General features: G+C 41.7%; 1 protein-coding gene across 1 annotated transcript in view; it reads right to left on the minus strand.

The window, feature by feature from the left end:
• Window positions 1–16,936, minus strand: part of NFKBIB (NFKB inhibitor beta) — a 46,171-nt gene extending 29,235 nt beyond the window's left edge. Inside the window, exon 1 of the mRNA XM_085624998.1 lies at window positions 16,373–16,936. Coding sequence (XP_085481124.1) covers window positions 16,373–16,773 — 401 coding nt within the window. The 5' untranslated portion in view covers window positions 16,774–16,936. The remainder of the gene's footprint in view (window positions 1–16,372) is intronic.
• Window positions 16,937–18,729: the final 1,793 nt, after the last annotated feature.

Consider the following 18,729-nt stretch of genomic DNA (forward strand, 5'->3'; position numbering starts at 1 on the left):
GGGCCTCTCCTCCAGACTCTGCGCCATGTGGTAACAAACGCAAAATCCTTCTCCTTACAAAAGATTCCCTCAGAAGAGCACCCAAAAAATCCTGTACACCGATAATCCGCCCAACAATTCAAGTCTCCAAGAAATAACTTTCAATCCCCTCAAAATGATCTAGCAAATAGAGACGCGATCAAAGCCTCATATTGTCTCATAAAACGCCAATCTACACGCGGGAATGAACAGAAACCCAAAACAAGCGTTCTGTCAGAGTGTCAACGAGACAAAACTGTCAAATACGGCAAGTCAGTATTCACAATAATACGCAGAATGCTTGCTGAATGCTCAATAAAGTGGGTTAGCGGTCCAGGCATACATGGCTGCTTAAAGCGCACGCACACCGCTGCGAGACTGAAAAACAGCTAAGCATGACTGTTGCAACCATGCCTAGCTGTGTAGCTCGTGTGCAGGTTATTAAAAAAAACAAAAAATTATTATTTTTTTTTTTAAAAACAATCGCTTCGGAGGTTTCCGGTCTGATTTGGGGAAATAAACCGGCGCGCATTGGGCAGGATAAGTTGGTCAGGAGTTGGTAAGACGGTGGTATAGCCCTCCCCAATCTACAAATATACTACTGGGCAGCCCAATTGAAAGTGATTAATAGTTGGTTGCACACTCCCCATGACGACCCAGCGTTTCAGGCGGATAGGCAGGGCCTGGGAGAGGATGGAGTCATGTTGGTACTGTATAATAGAGCTAAATCCAGACTACTGATTGGGCCAACAGCGCACACTGTTCACATATGGTACGAGGCACATTCCAGGCTGGGATGGAGAGGGGTTATCACACAAATTACACCACTCTGGACATCTCAGCGGCTTGGACGATTAAAGAACAGTAAAGGCTTTGATAAATGGGATGCTATAGGCATATCAACGGTGGGTGAGCTCTGGAGAAAGGGCGCGGTAGTCTCGTTTGAACACCTGCAGGCCCAATATGAACTTGCCCCGCCGGAAATTTACAGATACATGCAGGTGAAGCATGCACTACAGGCGGCTCTACCTGCAGGTACCATCTTGGCAGAGGATAGATTGGTGACTGAATATATGCATAAAAGGGCCACTTCCTTCACCTATCGTAAGTTGATAAACAACTTGCCTGACCGCATGTTGGCACTTAGATAGAAATGGGCTGTAGATATGGGAGAATTGGATGACGAAGAGTGGCAGGAGGCACTGCAGTCTCCTCTGGAGGTTGCAATACCGGCGCGCTTGCGGTTGATACAACTGAAAGTACTTAATCGTACGTACTACACCAGAGTGACCCTCTTCAAGATAGGGATGGCTGCACACCAATTTTGTCTGCAGGATTGTGGGGAAGAGGGTACTTTCTACCATACGATATGGGAATGTCCAAAGATTAGGGCATATTGGGTCAAGATAATGAGGACTAGGTCTCAAACTGTGTGAGAATCATTGCTTCTAGAACCGAAACGATGTTTGTTAAATATGTGAGAACCGAATGACCTAACCCACCCAGCGCAGGACTGGGTAACACTGGGAATCATGGTTGCTAAAAGGAATATTGCAAGGAGGTGGGGGTCGGGCGAGTCTCCTACGCTGCAGGAATGGTGTAGGGACATGGATGAAGCTATGGTGGCGGTATATATGCATCGGGGATGTCCCAGAGAGAGAGAGCGAGAATTCAGTGTAGCTTCCGATACACAGCGGAAGGCGTGGAAATAAAAGGATGGATATCAGCACCCAGATATAGTCTCCACAAATGTAGGATGCCGATCGCAGTACGGTAAACAAACTCCTACCGGGTGAACGCTAGAAGATAAGCACGTTTGGTTCAACAATCAGTAAACAACAATCCATAAACACGAGCATAGGCAAAAAAAAAAAAGTGCAACAAAGCTAATCAAATGGACAGAAGCGAACTGATCCTTGTAACAGGGTCAGTCTCTGGTGCGGAACAAAATCGCCAAAAAAGGGGGATAAAAATGTAAACCATTCCACCCCACCCCCCAAAAAAGAAGGAATTTTGAAACGCAGACGAAGGAACAAATGATAAGCTTTGGGTGTGCCTAAAACCCAGAGACAAGATGCAGCGCATGTACTGCCTAGGCTAGACTTTAAAAAAAAACATAAGCCAGATTTCGGGGGGGCGGGGAGTTTGGGGGTGGGACACCTGAAATCAGAGCGAGCTAGCTGGAAAAAGCATTGGCGACATGGGAAAAAAAGAAACATCGTAATACAAGCGTGGCTAGCAGCGGAAGGACACCAATAAAGATATCAATTAGTGCTTGGTCTACTAAAGGTAAGTAACGTGCGGGCTCCAAGCCCTTCAAGGGTTGTTTTTTTAAAGGATAACAGACTCCTGACCACTGGTTTGTAGCTCCTCCACTCCTTTCTCTAGAATGCGCTCTTGCGCAGCTTTTATTTTGTTTCAAAATTACCACTTTTAGAAGGTTGTCTGCCACGTTGGAAAGGTAAACTAAAAATAAATAAATTAAAATTGTCCCCACATCATGACATAAGCGCACGTGTGGCAGTGAACGCTCACACTTGTATCATCACAATCGCACTGGGCATTCTTGCTTATTTTGCTGATGCTGCCTAGCTTTGGCAACAAGCATAATTTTACGTCTTGCCATAGACATTGCATGTGCTGTCGCTTGCAAAACATTTTGTTAGCTGACAGGAGCTTCAAGCCCACCTATTGCTTACCATTGGTTGGCTTCATTGTCCCTCTCCTTTCCTTACTTCTTCCTTCGTACAGTGTGTACCAGCTTTACTTCTTCCTCTTTGCATGTATGTATCTCTCTTCCCTGAAGCATGGTTCAAGTACTGCTTCCTTGCCCAGTGAGTGTCCTTCCGCTAATTTTTTCTTTTAGTTCCAGCACTGTAAACAAGTGCATTAACTTGCTGACAGTCTCCCTCCAATCCTTCTACCCCAAACCTCACCAGCTCCATGTTATTGCTTTCCCCCTTCACTACCAGTATTATTGGTTGCCCCTCTCACCATCCCACACCAATCCATATTGTTGCTTTAATCCCTACCTCCATTCCAGTGTTATTGCTTGCCCCCTACAATCCTCCATTACCATCAGAAAAAACAAGCATTGGCAAAGTTAATGGGTCATACTGGCATGAGAGCTATTTGCTCTTTTTTCACACAGAACCTGCAGTTGTTTTTTCGTTCTGTTTTTTCCAGGGATTTAATATGAACAGCAGACAATGTCAAACACTGTTCCTTGTTATTTTGTTCTTGTCAGGGACTCTCACCTAGACAACACAGAAATGCAGCTGTTGTTTATAAACATGTGAATCGTGTCATATGGGTATGCACACCAAGGTAACACAGAGATATTTTTCTAAGAGAACATCACAACTGTATCGAAGTTGTAGAACATTCAACTGTGTATGCTAAGGTACGGGGTCTGCTACTAAGCACAGAGATCTTTCCTGTATAATCAGTTTGTTTCTGTGGGAGGGGATTAGGCTATTCGGTCTTATAATATAATCTGATCAGCCTTTTCATAATATACAGTTTATTAACAATGTCAATGGTATTTTTTGCTAGGCAGTGGTTTTCTGAATGTGGCACATATACTGTATTCTAGAGTACAATAACAAATAAAGATTTCAAACTTTCTTCGTGCCTCTGTCATGTCTTAGTGTTGATGAGTGTGTGAGAGACAGGGGCGTTTTGTTACCGCGTTCCCCGAGAGGGTCAGAGTGTGTGTTCTGGGGTGTCAATTCACTTGTCTATCTGTATATGAGCAGGAGGGCAAGTGGGACACTATAGCTAGTCGGACTCTGGCTCATAGTGCTGAGGTGGTAAGGTGACTCAGTCCTTATCTACTAATGTTCTGCGGTCCTAAGCATGGTTCTGGAGCAGAATTCTAGCAGCAGTGTAAAGTTTGCAGATACCTCTTTAGTATGATGCACTGTATAAATATGTCAATAAATAAAAGATGAAACATAAGTAAATGTAACCAATGTAGAAAAGCTGGGACAAAGAACTATACCACAAAGTGCCAGACTTATTAGGCTTATTTTCATGAAGAGATCAAGCTGAAAGCCAGCAGATGTCTGCAGCGTCCAAGCCATAAGCAGAACACCGAATGAGAACCTTAATTCTTCATCTAAACTTTATAAAGTACATTTTCAATTACAGAAGGGGAGTGAGAAAAACCTACATCCAAATATTTTGAGGTACAGACGATTAATCTAATGTAGGTTTGCTAAGGATACATACACTCAGATATCAAGTAGGCAGGGCTGAAAGAATACGATGGGAAATCATGGTGGATGGCCATGAACAATGCATAGTTTTTCAAAGTGGGATCTCTCTTCAATGGGTAGCCACTGCAGCTATTTAGGCTGGTGGTAGTAATGTGAACTTTCAGAAGCAAGTGAGCCTTAGCAGGTTGATTTTTTAACTCTTTCCAGATTTTCAATCAAATTCTTTAGTAGAACAGTAGGAATCATGCTACACTAATCCAGGAATGAAAGTACCATAGTTAGAACAAGCTCAATCTTTTGGAGGAACAGACTTAACCCAAAAGCAAGCCTAGATGGTACAATGTGGCTTTGTTGATAAAGTTCAAATAAGGGGTAATGGAGAGGTTGCTGTTGAAGATAACAGCCACATTACAAATGTTCTGAACTGACTGGGCGTGAATCCATGGTGGCTGACCCACAAAAGGGAGAAGCGCTTGGACAACTAGAAGATTTGAGATGTCTGGCTGTTCATGCAAAGTTAATTTAAATACAAGCACAGGCTTGATTCAGGCAGCTTGCTAGGTGAAGGTGAACCCCAAGATTTTCTTCCAGATTGTTATAAGCCTGAGAAGCGTCTATCTACATTAGAAAGCGGAAGATGTGCACATCCAAAATGTGTGCCACTAAAACCAGGAAAAAGAGGGACGAGCCAGTACAGAACCTAGGAAGGCCATGCGTGCGACGGGTTGGTCACGGAGAGAAAAGGTCCTACCTTGACATGGTGGGTGACTTGCCAGGAATTGCATGAATTCTGAAAGGACTATGCTCCCCACTCCTGCATAGAACACCCACCAATGGAGGAGGGTTTTCTTGATGTTGAATGTCACAGAGGTCTAAGAATATCCAAAAAGGCACACTGTGCCTTTGTCCCATGCAAAGAGCATTTATATTTGATATTTAGAGGAGTGCTTTCCATGCTAAGCCACTGGTAAAAGTCTGAGAGGAGTCACGCAGCAGGTGGTCTGTTTCATGGTGGGTGAAAAGTTGGGATGTAACCAGCATTAGCTATGCAAGGGTGTGGTTATAGATATGTTTCCTGTATGCAAACTCCTAACCCTACATCAAATTTGAAAAGTAAGCCTTTTACTGCTCGAGTTCATTACCCAAAGGGTGCTGAAGTGAAAGGTGACGGACCTGGATTAGAACTCAGAACTAACTAGCAGTACTGGTTACAGGGCTTGCTAGTACTTCAGACTCTAACAGGATCCTGAGAAATGACCGAGCCTGGACGCCCTCGTGCAGAGTGTGCACTTAAGCCATCTACCCCTAACCTCTATAAAGAACAGGACCGTTAGCAGTGTCAGTAAATGAGATGAAAGGGTCTTCATCTCGGCGTGACCATCAGTTCAGCAAACCTCACTATAAAGTATCACAAAAGGGATTGGGATCCTTGTGTAATAGCTTGATCAGATTTCTTCATAGAATCAGGGAATGAGATTTCAATGGGAAAAGTGTGGCACTGTATAATACAGGATCCCCAAATAAGAAGAAAAAAACAAGCATTTGCAAAGCAATAGGTCTGCATTTGTTGGAGTTGGAGCTATTGGCATAGTAAATGGCAATGTTTTTTATTTATGTTTTTTTGTTTGCAGTGGAGTGATTAATTAAATAAAGAAAGTGCACACAATAACATATTATAAGCTTTTACATCAACTGAAAAGTAAAACTATGGCTATGTTAACCTGCGAACTTCAGGAAAGTGGCTGGCACCAGCGAGGGGATGGGCACATTGGGGTTTATGTTTAAGTACATACACGTGCACCTGGCGCTTAGTGTTGCTCTTAGACTGATTCAAAGAACTATACGCTTAGGGTGATGAAAGAATGAGTCGAGAGTGATCATGTACGTGTGTCCAGGAAGAAGCTAAACAACTAAGCTACCCATGGGCAGCATAGATCACACATATGAGGCCTGCCTATCTATTTTGCCCACATGCAAATACGGTTGCCCATTCCTTATAATAGAAGCAGTGAAAATGATGGAAATAGATAAATGGTGTGTTTTTTTCTTTTTTATTCCACCAGCGTAAACTTTCTGTAGTCTGGCCCCTGTGGCTGGTGGCACAGCTCATGTGATGTGCGAGTGCCGATTGGGCACTTCGGTGAAAGACCTATAACTGATTCCTCAGTCATTGTGTGTTAACAGTCTTATAGATGTGCACAACACAAGAGTGCGCACTATTAGCTAACAAGTGTGAACACTCAGCCCACGCAGTACTACTTAAGCAACATCTGGTCTTTTGAACAATACAGGAGCATGGGTTATATGTTTGCAATCTTTCCAGTTTTACACTAAAGGATGCGCTGTGTGTAGTTGCCTTTCTACAAGGAAATTTGCGTATTTTTCAATAGAAAGGGTATGCCAAATCAATATGATGTGATCAAAGAAATCTTTAGATGTGGGAAAAAAATTATTCAGTTGCACAGGAGGCAGAGAGTACAAAAGCAAACGCACATTTTAACCTTCAAAAGGGATCCAGACTACACTTCATATTTTAATAGCAAAAGCCTCCTGAAGCAAAGTGTTTTTGATAACGTACTTTCAACCAAAATCAAGCTAAAGGATACTGATCTCATGACAAATTTTCCAGCAATTCCTTGCTTACAAGATTGCAAGTCAGATTTACTCTCTGCACTCTGTCAATCATTCTTGCTCAACACGGCTCAAGTGGCCTCTTACCACCCATGAAAAATAAACTGTTTAAGGTCCAGAAATTACTGACAAGAGGTTACATTGGCCTCAAGGTGCATTCTATACAAGAAGGATTGTAAAGAAAGCAATGCAAACTTGGCAAACAGTCCATCTGAACACCCATCGATCCTAGGCGGACTGAAGTCTTGGGTCCTAGGCTGCCCTGCCCACAACACTGATGCAGGCCTGAGTTTCCCATGGCTGTCGTAAGACCCCCTCAACAACTTTATGTAAACGTACTGTTCCAAGAGACGGCCCGTGCTCTCAGACAGCTGCGCCGGAGAACTGTAAGAGCTCTGACACCACCCCACCTCCCCCCGCTACACAACTCGCACGAAACAGGCCCAAAAACACAGCTGTTTGTATAAAGTTACGATACAGCACACACATGAATGGGCTATAGTTTGAGGTTTAATAGTAAACACCTCATCCATCTGCAGCCGGAGAGCAACTGACAAATCAGGAATGTAATTAACATATTGTGAGTTCTACATACCATAGAACTCTGAACATTGATAGCCTAAAAGGAGAACACTACACATCTCCCTTCTAACATTAAAGAGAGTGCGAAACATACAGTTACAGAATTTAAGAAAAAGACAATAAGTTGTTACAAAATACAAAGGAAAAGAACCCCTAGTTAATATAATCTTTCAAATAAGATGGCATAGTTGTTTTCCCTCTACTTCGTCTAGGATCCGAACAAAGCAACTGATGAAAGTCTTCTCATTGATCTTTCTTCTTCCAACGGTTTCCGAAACAGACTTAAGAATTACAACACGACTCAGATTCCAAATTCTTCCAATTTGACAGCATTTTTAAAACACTTTATAACACGGAAATGCTTTGTGAATTTAGACCATGACAAAGTACCCACAGGAGCTTTGACTAACAATGTCACCTACTTTTGCAACAATCTGCTTCACCATTTTTCTTAAAATCAAAACTTGTCTGGTTTTTAAGTTGTAATCTCACTTCTCTCTCTCCAAAGTCCCACACCGTTATCCTTGACACCTTTACCCCAAGTCATCCAACCTGGGCACAACTTTCTATTAGGAGTTCTACCTTTAAACAACTCAAAAATAGACTTCCGAGAAGAGATGTGAGGAGTAAAACGACGAGCCAGTATACATTTCTGTAATTCCTCCATCCAATTAAAAAAAACATTACTTTAGACAATTTAATATTTTCTTTTACCACCCTATTAAACCTTTCGACAGCACCACTGGCTTCGGAATGATAAATGGAGCATTTTTTATGAAAAATCCCGCATGTTATCAAGAAATCTTCCATTTGTTTTTAACAAAATTGAGGACCATTGTCTGACAAGAGAGTTTTAGGAAAACCTTCTCTTCTGAAGACATCTTTTAAGAAAGAAATCACACATGTAGAAGTCACATCTGACACACTAGAGACTTCCACCCATCTAGAGTATAGATCAATGAGAACTATCAAATAAGGTATAGAATGTTCACCAGAAAGTGACCCAATGATATCTATAGCAATATCCTCCCATGGACTATTCGATAATTTGACAGACCATAGCTAAAGTCCGAGGAGTAAGAATTTTATCACTGTCTGTATATTGTAAGCACTCTCTGACCTCACGTTCAATTTCCAAATCCATCCCAGGCCACCAGAAACTCTCTCTCAACCTTTCTTTGGTTTTTACAATCCCTAAATGGCCCTGGTGAGCTTCCTCGATTAATTTATTTCTAAAAGACAAAGGAGAAATCAACTTTGAACCTCTTAACAAGATCCCATTGTCCACAGACTCTCAATCTTTTTTTTTTACTTCTCTCCATCTATTATACCAGAAGTTATTTCACAAACACTTACTTCATCGTTTAAATGAGCTTTCCAACTCTGATCCTCTTCTACATCACAAATCAAACGAGACAATCTGTTATTACATTTTCAACACCTGGAAAATGTTCAAGAACGAAATTAAAATCCTATAGGCCAATCACCCAACGTCTTATCCTTGAAATGAAATGGACCCTTTTTTGAAAAAAATACTTTTAAGAGGTTTATGATCTGAACATACTTTAAAATGAGTTCCCCAAATAAAATTGCAAAACTTAAGAGCCTAGTAGATAACAGAGGCTTCTTTTTCATTTACAGAGTAATTGAACTCTGCCCGTCTTAGACTTCTTGATGCACAGGCAATAAGTTGTTAATTACTCTCACTTCTTTGTTTCAAAATTGCCCCCACACCTTTCAAGCTAGCATCGGTAACTACCATAGTCTCCCTACTCGGAATAAAGGCCTGCAATTTGGGAGCATCTTTCAGATTTTCCTTCAATTCTTCAAACTCTTTTTGACAATCATCCGACCAGACAAACTCTTTGTTTTTACTAAACAATTGTCTCATACTGTTAGATTTACTTGACAAATTTTGTATGAACTTTACATAAAACTCAACCATTCCAAGGAATGAGAAAACTTCTTCTTTTGTCTTAGGAATTGCCAATTTAAGAATGTGATCTACTAATTCCTTCTTAGGAACAACACCCATGGACGTGATGCAATGGCTTAAATATTTGACCTCTTGTACTGAAAATTAACATTTCTAAAACTTCAAAGTGAGACCAGCATTTACAAGTTTCTTAAGAACAAGCCCTACTCTAATATGTTCTTCCTGAGATACCCCAAAAATTAATAGATCTTGATAAAAAGGTATCAAAGGGGTCAAGATAGAGGACATCACTCTTTGAAAAACTGATGCAGCACTCTCCAAACCAAACAGCATTCTTTTATACTTGAATGCTCCCATAGGAGTGATGAAAGCAGTCAAATCCTGCGAGTTCTGAGTCAGTTCAATTTGGTGGTACGCCTAAGTGAGATGCAGTATCGTAAAAAATCTTGCCCCACCTAATGTAGACGTAATTGCATCAGTATTAGGTAGTGGAAATGTATCCACCACAACATCTTTGTTTGGTGAGCGAAGATCAACACAAAGTCTTATGTCACCGTTAGGTTTGTTTGCAACAACTACTGTTGCCAACCATTCTGAAGCTTCCACAGGAGTAATAATTTCTCGTTTAAGAAGCTTATCTAATTCTTGTTCTACTTTTTCCTGCAATGGGAATTCTCCTTACTTTAGCAATTGATGGTACTGCTCCATTTTTCAGCTTGATACAATGTTTTTATCCTTTTAAACACCTCAACTCATCCTTAACCCCTTGCATGCCCGCCCCTTTCCCCGCCCAGTGCTGCGCCTTCCATTAGCGGGCGGAGTTCATGACGAGCTGGACTCGTCATGGGCACAGCGCCACCGCAGCCCATGACGAGTCCAGCTCGTCATGGGCACTGAAGGGGTTAAATAATTGCGGAAAATTCTTTACAAAATCATACTGGTCGTTCTCAACTCCTTGAATATGAATTTGAGGTACTGCATTAGGATTGAGAGTAACACCCGACAAACGTTGATGAGGCCACCCAAGTAATCCATCACCCTTTTTTGACACAAACTTTTCCCAAAAATCAACTTGTTTTCCATTTCAATTGTTGCATTAAAGTAGCCCAATATGTTTATGGGTTGACCACCATAACCTCCTGGATTTACATCCATTTTATGCAATCAATTTTTCTCCTGAAACCACTTACAAAAAATGTCTTTATCAATAATGGTAAGATGAGAGTATACATTAAATTTCATATCAAGATCAAGTCCATCCACTCTTACCTTTCCCACAGGATGATCATTACACTTAGCTTCATTAATTTGACATATAACCTTTTTTTACACTTTTGTTCTAAAACTTTTTCGGTTTAGATTTACAAAATCTTTAAAAATTACCTTTTTTACCACGACAAATGAAATTCAAAGCTGGACAATTTTTAAAATTGGCTTTAAGGCCAACTCTCCCACAAAGAACACATTCAAATGAATTACTTGAGACCTCTTCTTTTGGTACTTCTTTTGAGATTGTGGATGTCTTCATTTTTCACAAGAAAAACCTATTTTTGTACTTCTACAGATGGTTGTATTTTACTTCTCACCCTTCAATTCAGTAACACATTTCAATATGTGTTCAACTCTTTTTGCTATAGAAGTAACTTCTTCTAATGGAGGTTCGTCTTTAAGCCACAATTCCTCTGGAATTTTATCCTCCCTACACTTTAAAACAAATTGATCTCTTATTCTTTCTTCATTCAATGCCCCAAACTTACAGCCAATTTTCTCAAACCAGTGAAATAATCCTCTACCATCTCCTCTTTTCCTTGCTCCCTTAGCCCAAAATGATATCTCACCATTATAGTACTCGTTCTTGATAAATAATGCTTATCTAATTGTAAAATACAGATCTCGTATTCATTTAAACCTTTTTGTTCTTCTGTTGATAACTCTGGTAGATTTTCTAACACCTCCTGCCCCTCTCCACCTAAACAATGTAAGAGTAGTGAATGCTTCCTTTCAGCACTCAAGTTAGTCATACAAACTCTTGCATAGTGTGCAAATATTTTTTTCCACTTGTTCCATTTAACCACTGGTTCACCTGGACTGGTTAAAAAAAACGAAGGAGCTGGTACATTCTGCATGACCTTTTATCTCTCTTTTTTTTTTTAATATCTTAAAGCACTGAACATTATAATAAACAAAATAAATTAAAACAAAAATAAAACTATTTTTAATTTAACAAAATTATGATAGATTTTTTTAATATATATATTTTGTTTTTATTAACTACTAAAATGCTTTTATATTTTACTTATTCTTTTTTAAACGACCCTAACTTTGTAAAACACAAATATACTCTAGAGTAAAAGAAATTATGCCACTTCAACACAGAAGAATGTTGGTGTGCGCATCGCAGAGAAGAGTTCCTTTCTTTGCTAAGATGTGCAGTCCCCCCCCCCCAAAAAAAAATAATAATAATAACATATATATATATAGTGATCAAGGCCCCACGTGGACTGAAACGCGTCATGGTGGTGATGGTGTCGGGCATTAAATAAATTATGCACCATTCAACGGGTTTGCTTCGTCTATTGATTAGAGCAAGCGTATCTGCTGGACGGCTTCACTATATATATATATATATATATATATATACATACACACACACACACACACTCATTCAGAGAACTCCGCCCATTACTCCCAATGCCTTGGAGAGACAATCACGGACCCAGTGACTTTGTGCAGAAACGAAACAAGTCATGGCGGTAGTGCTGGATGTATCGATGTAATAAAGAAACTTGCACAAAGTCACTGGGTCCGTGTTCGTCTCGCCAAGGTATTGGGAGTAATGAGCGGAGTTCTCTGAATCAATTTCACCGAGTTGCTTCTTCGGTTTTTCATGGACCCCTCCTTCAAACCAGGGCCGAGCGGCAGGAAGCTACCTTCCGCTAACCCGGAAGTATTTGTTGTTCCTGATATATATAAAGATTTAGAATCTTGAAGAAATAAAAAAAAAAAAACTTCCTGGCGTGCGTGTCACCGTAGTTGCACCTCTCCAACACGCTGGTTCCTGATTGGATCCTTATACAATGTAAGACTAACACGCTGTATTCAGGTCACAGAAGGCCGCTGCACTCACAATCATGCGAGAAAGAAGAAGTTATTATGGTAGACTCTGAAAACTTTACAGTTATTCAGACATTGCTGCGCCACCTGTTTTCAGAGATTTACGCGTTCAGTATTGGGTCATTAATCTTCACTCCGTTCACGTGGCAGACCTTTCTCGCGCCGATTGCGCGCAGACCTACGCAGCTTCACTGACAAATCAGGAATGTAATTAACATATTGTGAGTTCCATAGAACTCTGAACATAGATAGCCTAGGAGAACACCAGTTTGTAAATTCGAGAACTACATACCAGAGAGGAGTATCACATGCTCCGGATCCATGCTTGGCAGCACCGGGAATCCCACAAACAGTAAACATTCCCGGATGAACTGCCCCGGCTCAGCGACTATTGGAACACACACACACACTGCATTTGTAGGGAATGAAGGTGGCCGCAAGAGAGCAGGCAGCGCAGGTGGGAAAGGGGGAGATAGAGCAGTGGTCACCCCCTCCTGCTCGGACATCATTTTGCCCAGGCACCGCTGATACTGTGCAAAGCATGTGACCTGCGAGCGTGCGCAAAAAAGTTGTGCAAATACATAGCATTATCTTCCGATTCTAAAGTTGATACTACACAGAAAACGTGTTGCCTTAGTGTGAAAACGTACCCAAAAGAAATACACATATTCAGAGATGTTGGCTTGCCCGAGTCACAGATGGACGTGCTTCACAGCAAATCACCAGGAGTGTGCGCCGTGAGGTCGCCTCCGTTCTCAAGCTTCTCAGATGTTAGAACGTAGCTAAAGCGAAATATTGGGGTGGGGGGGTAGAGGAGCAGGGAAACTTAAGACAACACGAGGGGAAAAATACTGTACAGTACATACGCCATATGTTGGGATGAATAAGCGCGGCGGACGTAAAGTACGGAAACGCATAAAGAAGAAAAGTAGTCCCCAAATGGAGAAATAAACATGTATAGCGTAATGATGTAGTACTTGGTCAGTGCTGCATAGCAAAAACCGGAAATGAGGGACAAAGATGGCGGATTGCCCAATGGAAAAGAAGTATTTTTAAAGGACACCAACCAAGACAAATAAACGCAATCGTCAAGGAATGGGTGTAGTTCAACTCCTACAACATACACAATAGGTCACTAAGCGACAGTGCAAGCGATATACACTCAACCAAAAAATGACCATTGTGTCATTTTGTAGGCGCATGTGTGCAGACAAAACGATGTTGATGCTTTTGGGGGTGGGGGGGCCGACATAAGAGGTATTTTATGTTTTTTTTAAAGTGGGTAAGGGTGGCAACATGATGCACAGGGGAGGCTCAGAAGCAACATGGGGCGGAAGCAATACTTCAAGGCAGTGGGAACGAATGAAACTAGAGAAAGGGAGAGCAGCATGTAGCAGTGAAGCACACGAGAGAAAGCAACATGGGGGGGGGGGGGGGGGGGGGGGAGTATGAGGGTTAACAACAGAGGGACGGGAAGAATCACATGTGACAGTGTGCAGAGAGAAAGATTAGCACACTAGGGAGACAGCAAAAAAAAAAAAAAAAAAAAAAAAGCACTGTGAACTTTTTGAGAAGTCTTAAACAAAAGGAAAAAAAAAGCAGCATCTGAAATATTGGGCAGAATGAACAAGCAAAAGATGAAGAAGAAAAGCCCGCACATGATAACGAACAATCAAGCAAATGGGTGTCAAGGAAGCCTCCCAATGTTAAGCAAAGGGCCGTATATAAGTACACTATAAGCTAACAATAAGTATAGCAACAAACAATGCAGGCGATGTCTAGTAGGCGAGACCTAAAAATGCAGCAAACGCCCTCTGGGTGTTTTTAGACTTAGGAATAAGCACCAAGGCGGAAACCTGTTCCTTGGTATGAAAATGAACAAAGCAATTCAGGAATTTCCAGGGTGTTCTGGGCTTCCTCCTGTAGTGCAAGGGAAAATCCCACATCAGCTAAAGATAACAAGCCCGTGAAGGGCGGTATCAATGCACTAGACCAGTAGTTAAAAGAAATAAGGATTACACAACGTAAGCGTTGAATGAGAAAAGAAAGAACTTTTGATCACTACTTTGCAGTGATGTGCCCACTATGTAGTGATAGAGAGGTTCAAGGATTGCTATAATGCGATCATTGTGCAATATCCAAACATATTAACATGTACAGATGTTTCGGTAGAAGAGCGACAGAAAAGAAGCTGACGTTTCACACGCTCACACTACAAAGCCAAACGGTAGTAACTGTGCAAGATCTACTGATGCACACTCTGGGGTCGCATATTAATTTTCGTACATGTGAGTTTTGGAGTTCCTTTCACGGTACATCGATGTATCACAAGGGAACAGGGAGGGGATCAACAGGCAATAAAAATAGGCTGAAAACATCATGTCCTTCATTCAACTCGCCGGATGCTGGTATAATAATTTAGCTATACAGAATATAAAACATTAGCCTTGCTTGCAAATCACAAGACAAAGGGCACAGGCGTAGAGATTGGCAGGGGAGGTGGCAGCGCTGATCTGTGTTCGTTTCACCTGCAAATGTGGGTACCTTAATGTTTGCAATACATCTTCCACTTGCTGCGTATAAGAAAAAAAAAAAATCTAGGCGCCTGCCCAGCGGGCCATATTTTTAGCATTACCAGCTTACGATCAAAAGTCCAAATACTTCATTGTATCAATGAACAACTCTCACATCCCTTGGATGTGAGCTAGACTCAAAACAACCTAGGGGCAATGACATCCTCCTCGTAACGGGGCGAATTCCCGACCAAGTGTTTGCAGCGGTGACAAACTACAACACCTTGGTGTAAGAGCGCTGCAGTGACAAACTACAACACCTTGGTGTAAGAGCGCTGCAACCTAAATCACAAATTTATTAGCCCTCACAGTGACCCAAGGTTTAATCGTCGCATCGGCTTGGAGAACAGACCCATTTCTCGAAACGCTGCATCACCAAAGGAATAGGATGCAAACTCGAGATTCATATTACACACAGTGGAGGATTTGGTTCAGACGTAAGCCTCTTAATTCAACACCAAGATTAAAGAGGCTGTGCATTACCCGAGAAGCTATCCATAATATCTCCATAATGAAGTGGCCGAAGGAGTACCAACGTGCCAAAGAGTGGGCGGCAGCTTGCGGAGGTGAGTAAAAGACATCACATTAAACACAGATACATAAGCAGTATCTTGTCCTTTCCTTCTCAAAACAGTATATATGCTAGTCTTATGCACCAGTCAGTCACTAAAATCCCTAGTGAAATGTAGAAGTGGGATGTCAATTTCAAACACTACTCACTTTAAAGACGTATGGTCGGGGTAAGGGCTGAGCAGCAGGCAAACAGTTGAATGTACTTTTCTTTTAAACACAGGACGTCCCAGTGTGCTGTACGTTCAGAGAAGCAGATCCAATATTGGGCAAACCAACTGCACTAAGTAGTTGAATAGTCTATTGAGTTTCATGGATTTGCTTCAGTACCTTGAGCTTTAACCCACGGAGTAACGTAGCATAACCATCACTGTGTCGTTTTAGGTTACCTCACAAACGAGGGCACTTTGCTCATGTTTCTAGAATTAACAATATGCACAGAGCTACTGGAATAAGTACCAAATGGGTAAAGGCACAGCCCATGGCACGGATGCGGCCCATTAGCAGCCGTATTAAGTCACCAGCCCATGGCACGGATGCGGCCCATTAGCAGCCGTATTAAGTCACGGAAGATAAGTAACACCACCATCTATAGTGTCACCCACATCACTGTTTTTCAGAGACCTTCGCAGCAGCAGAGGGTGCCAAGTTAATGATTGTGCTGCGAAGTGAAGAAGACAGGCAGGAGTTACACTCAACATATTAAAAGGGCACCCTATACTACTTACGTGTCTCCCTCGTCTGAGAGATATCCGCAGACTTCTACGGTCCAGGGCTCGGGGTCTGCGCGATGTTCCAAGCGGATGGCCTGCACTAGATCCCTCACCTCCACGACGGTCAAATCTTCATCCTGTAACGACTCGCCCAAAGCAGAGTCAAAGCGTTCGAACTCCTGTTCCACTGAGACTTTGTGGATCTGTTCATCACTCCAATGTTTTGGGTCCTTGATCCCCGGAAGCTCCCCAGCCCTCGCCGAACTATCAGTAGCCTTTGGACTCCGGGTTTCTCTGTCCCAGTTATCTGTTACCGGAAGGCACCCAAGGGAGTCGGGGAAGCTGAAGAGCTGCCCCTCCAACAAGGAGCCAAGGCCGCTGTCGCAACAATCCTCGTCAAGCCGTTTCCCCGACATGACTGCGCCCAGCAGCCTTGTCGTTTAGCTACCGGATTCCCCCCAAACGGGGTATTTTTATGTAACCTGGGAATTCCCCATTAACCCGACCAATAGCTATTTCAGTTCATCCCAGCTCAAACCAATAACAGAGAAGCTCACTGCGAGGCGGAAGGACAACAAAGATGGCGTCCGAAGCCATTTTAGAGTAATATTCAGAACCTATTCATGGAAATAGAAAAGAGACCCATAGATCAAGGCTCATTCCATAGCTGTAAACGGCGGCCGTTTTGGAATGGCGATTACTTGACTATAATAGCCTGAGAAAATTGAATATAATTCAGAAAGAAGTCCACCACGGCAGATTATCACATCGCTTTAACACTAAATACGGATAGGAATCACTGCCAATTAGAGTTATATATTAAGTGAGAAAATATATCTCAAAACAAGATATATAAGTTTTCAGTCTACTCTACAAACAAGCATTTGCAATGCAATAGGTCTCGCATTTACGAAAGTTTGAGCTATTGGCATTGTAAATGACAATGTCTTTTATTTATGTGTTGTTTTTAAAACAGATAAATAAAAGGCATTGTCATTCACAATAATAATAGCTTAAACTCTTGCAAATGCGAGGGCTATTGCATTGCAAATGCATTTGGCGCCCATGCTATTAAAGGTTCAAAAAAAGTGTTAGGAGAGAGCATGTCCTGCCTGCGACAGCAGGCAATACAAAGCTATTAAGGAAAATAGTGCTTCAAGGCTGTAATTAAAGCCTACCAATTAATAACACACGTAACAGGGGTGTCCTCATGGGAGGTTTCAAAAGGAGACAAGGCGGTACTAAGGAGGGACTACTAAGCCTATTGACCATTGGAAAGCCATAGTTTACAGTGGACAATGACACATGCCAATGAAATATGTGGGCGGAGCTTCAAGTCCATATCTGAATACAGCATGCCTCGCAGAGTAGCGCATGCGCTGCCCAGGCTCGCCCTAAAAAACTCTTGGAGAGTCACCAAAATACTAATTGGGTGATACCCTATGGAAAGCATGGAATTTTAATGTGTATGTTGTAAGCCACGCCCTCAATTAGATAGGCCACACTTTTTGAAAAGGGCTCTTAGTTGTAAGCCATGCCCACTGTAGAGACCTGCCCCCACCACACACACTTTTTTCATCGCACTTAAAGGCCAGGTGATGGCATTGGTAGAGTCTACTTAAAATGGGACTGGTGAAGCACCATGTCCCGGTGAAAAACAAGACTGGATGAAAGTCACCCTTTGACATGGGGTTGTTTGGGTCATATGCAGCGTTGAACTGACATGACTTAAATAAAATGCATTTTTAAACCAAAAGACTTTAATGGGCTAACTTCGGAGCAAAATAACCCGACCTGCTCAAGAACAGAAATTCAACGGATCAAATATGGCTCGTAATGATGTATTGTGTGACTGCAAATGACGTTTTTTTCTGTTTTTCTGTTTTCACTCAGTAGGCCATCATAAGATTGGATTGGGGGAAATGTTTAGGACAAAGGAGTACAAAAAGATCACACACTTAAAAGCAAAAATGATGAGTATTTCTGAACAGTGACCTTAGGAGTAAATCAGGAAAGCAGAAAAAGCCAATTGCAATGTGAAAAGTTCAAAATCACAATCCAGATATACTGATGTAGGAAAACATGAGAAAAAAAAAACGAACAAACAAACTGACAAGAATCATGAGATTAAAAAAAAACCCACTAAAAGCAGATACCCTCCTTCCCGGGCAAATCTAGACGAAAAAGAACCGCTACTTGGAGAGAATCAGTATATATAACTGCAGGCTAAACACATGTTGAGTGAAAACACATAGTAAAAAAAACACAAAATATTTACGCTCGGGAGAAAATCAAGGGAAGAATAATGAGCAGAAGAAACGAAAACACAATGTAGGAGAGAAATCAAGAAGTAAAAAATAGAAAAATAATAA

This window comes from Triturus cristatus, chromosome 9 (genome assembly GCF_964204655.1).
Source record: "Triturus cristatus chromosome 9, aTriCri1.1, whole genome shotgun sequence".
NCBI lineage: Eukaryota > Metazoa > Chordata > Amphibia > Caudata > Salamandridae > Triturus > Triturus cristatus.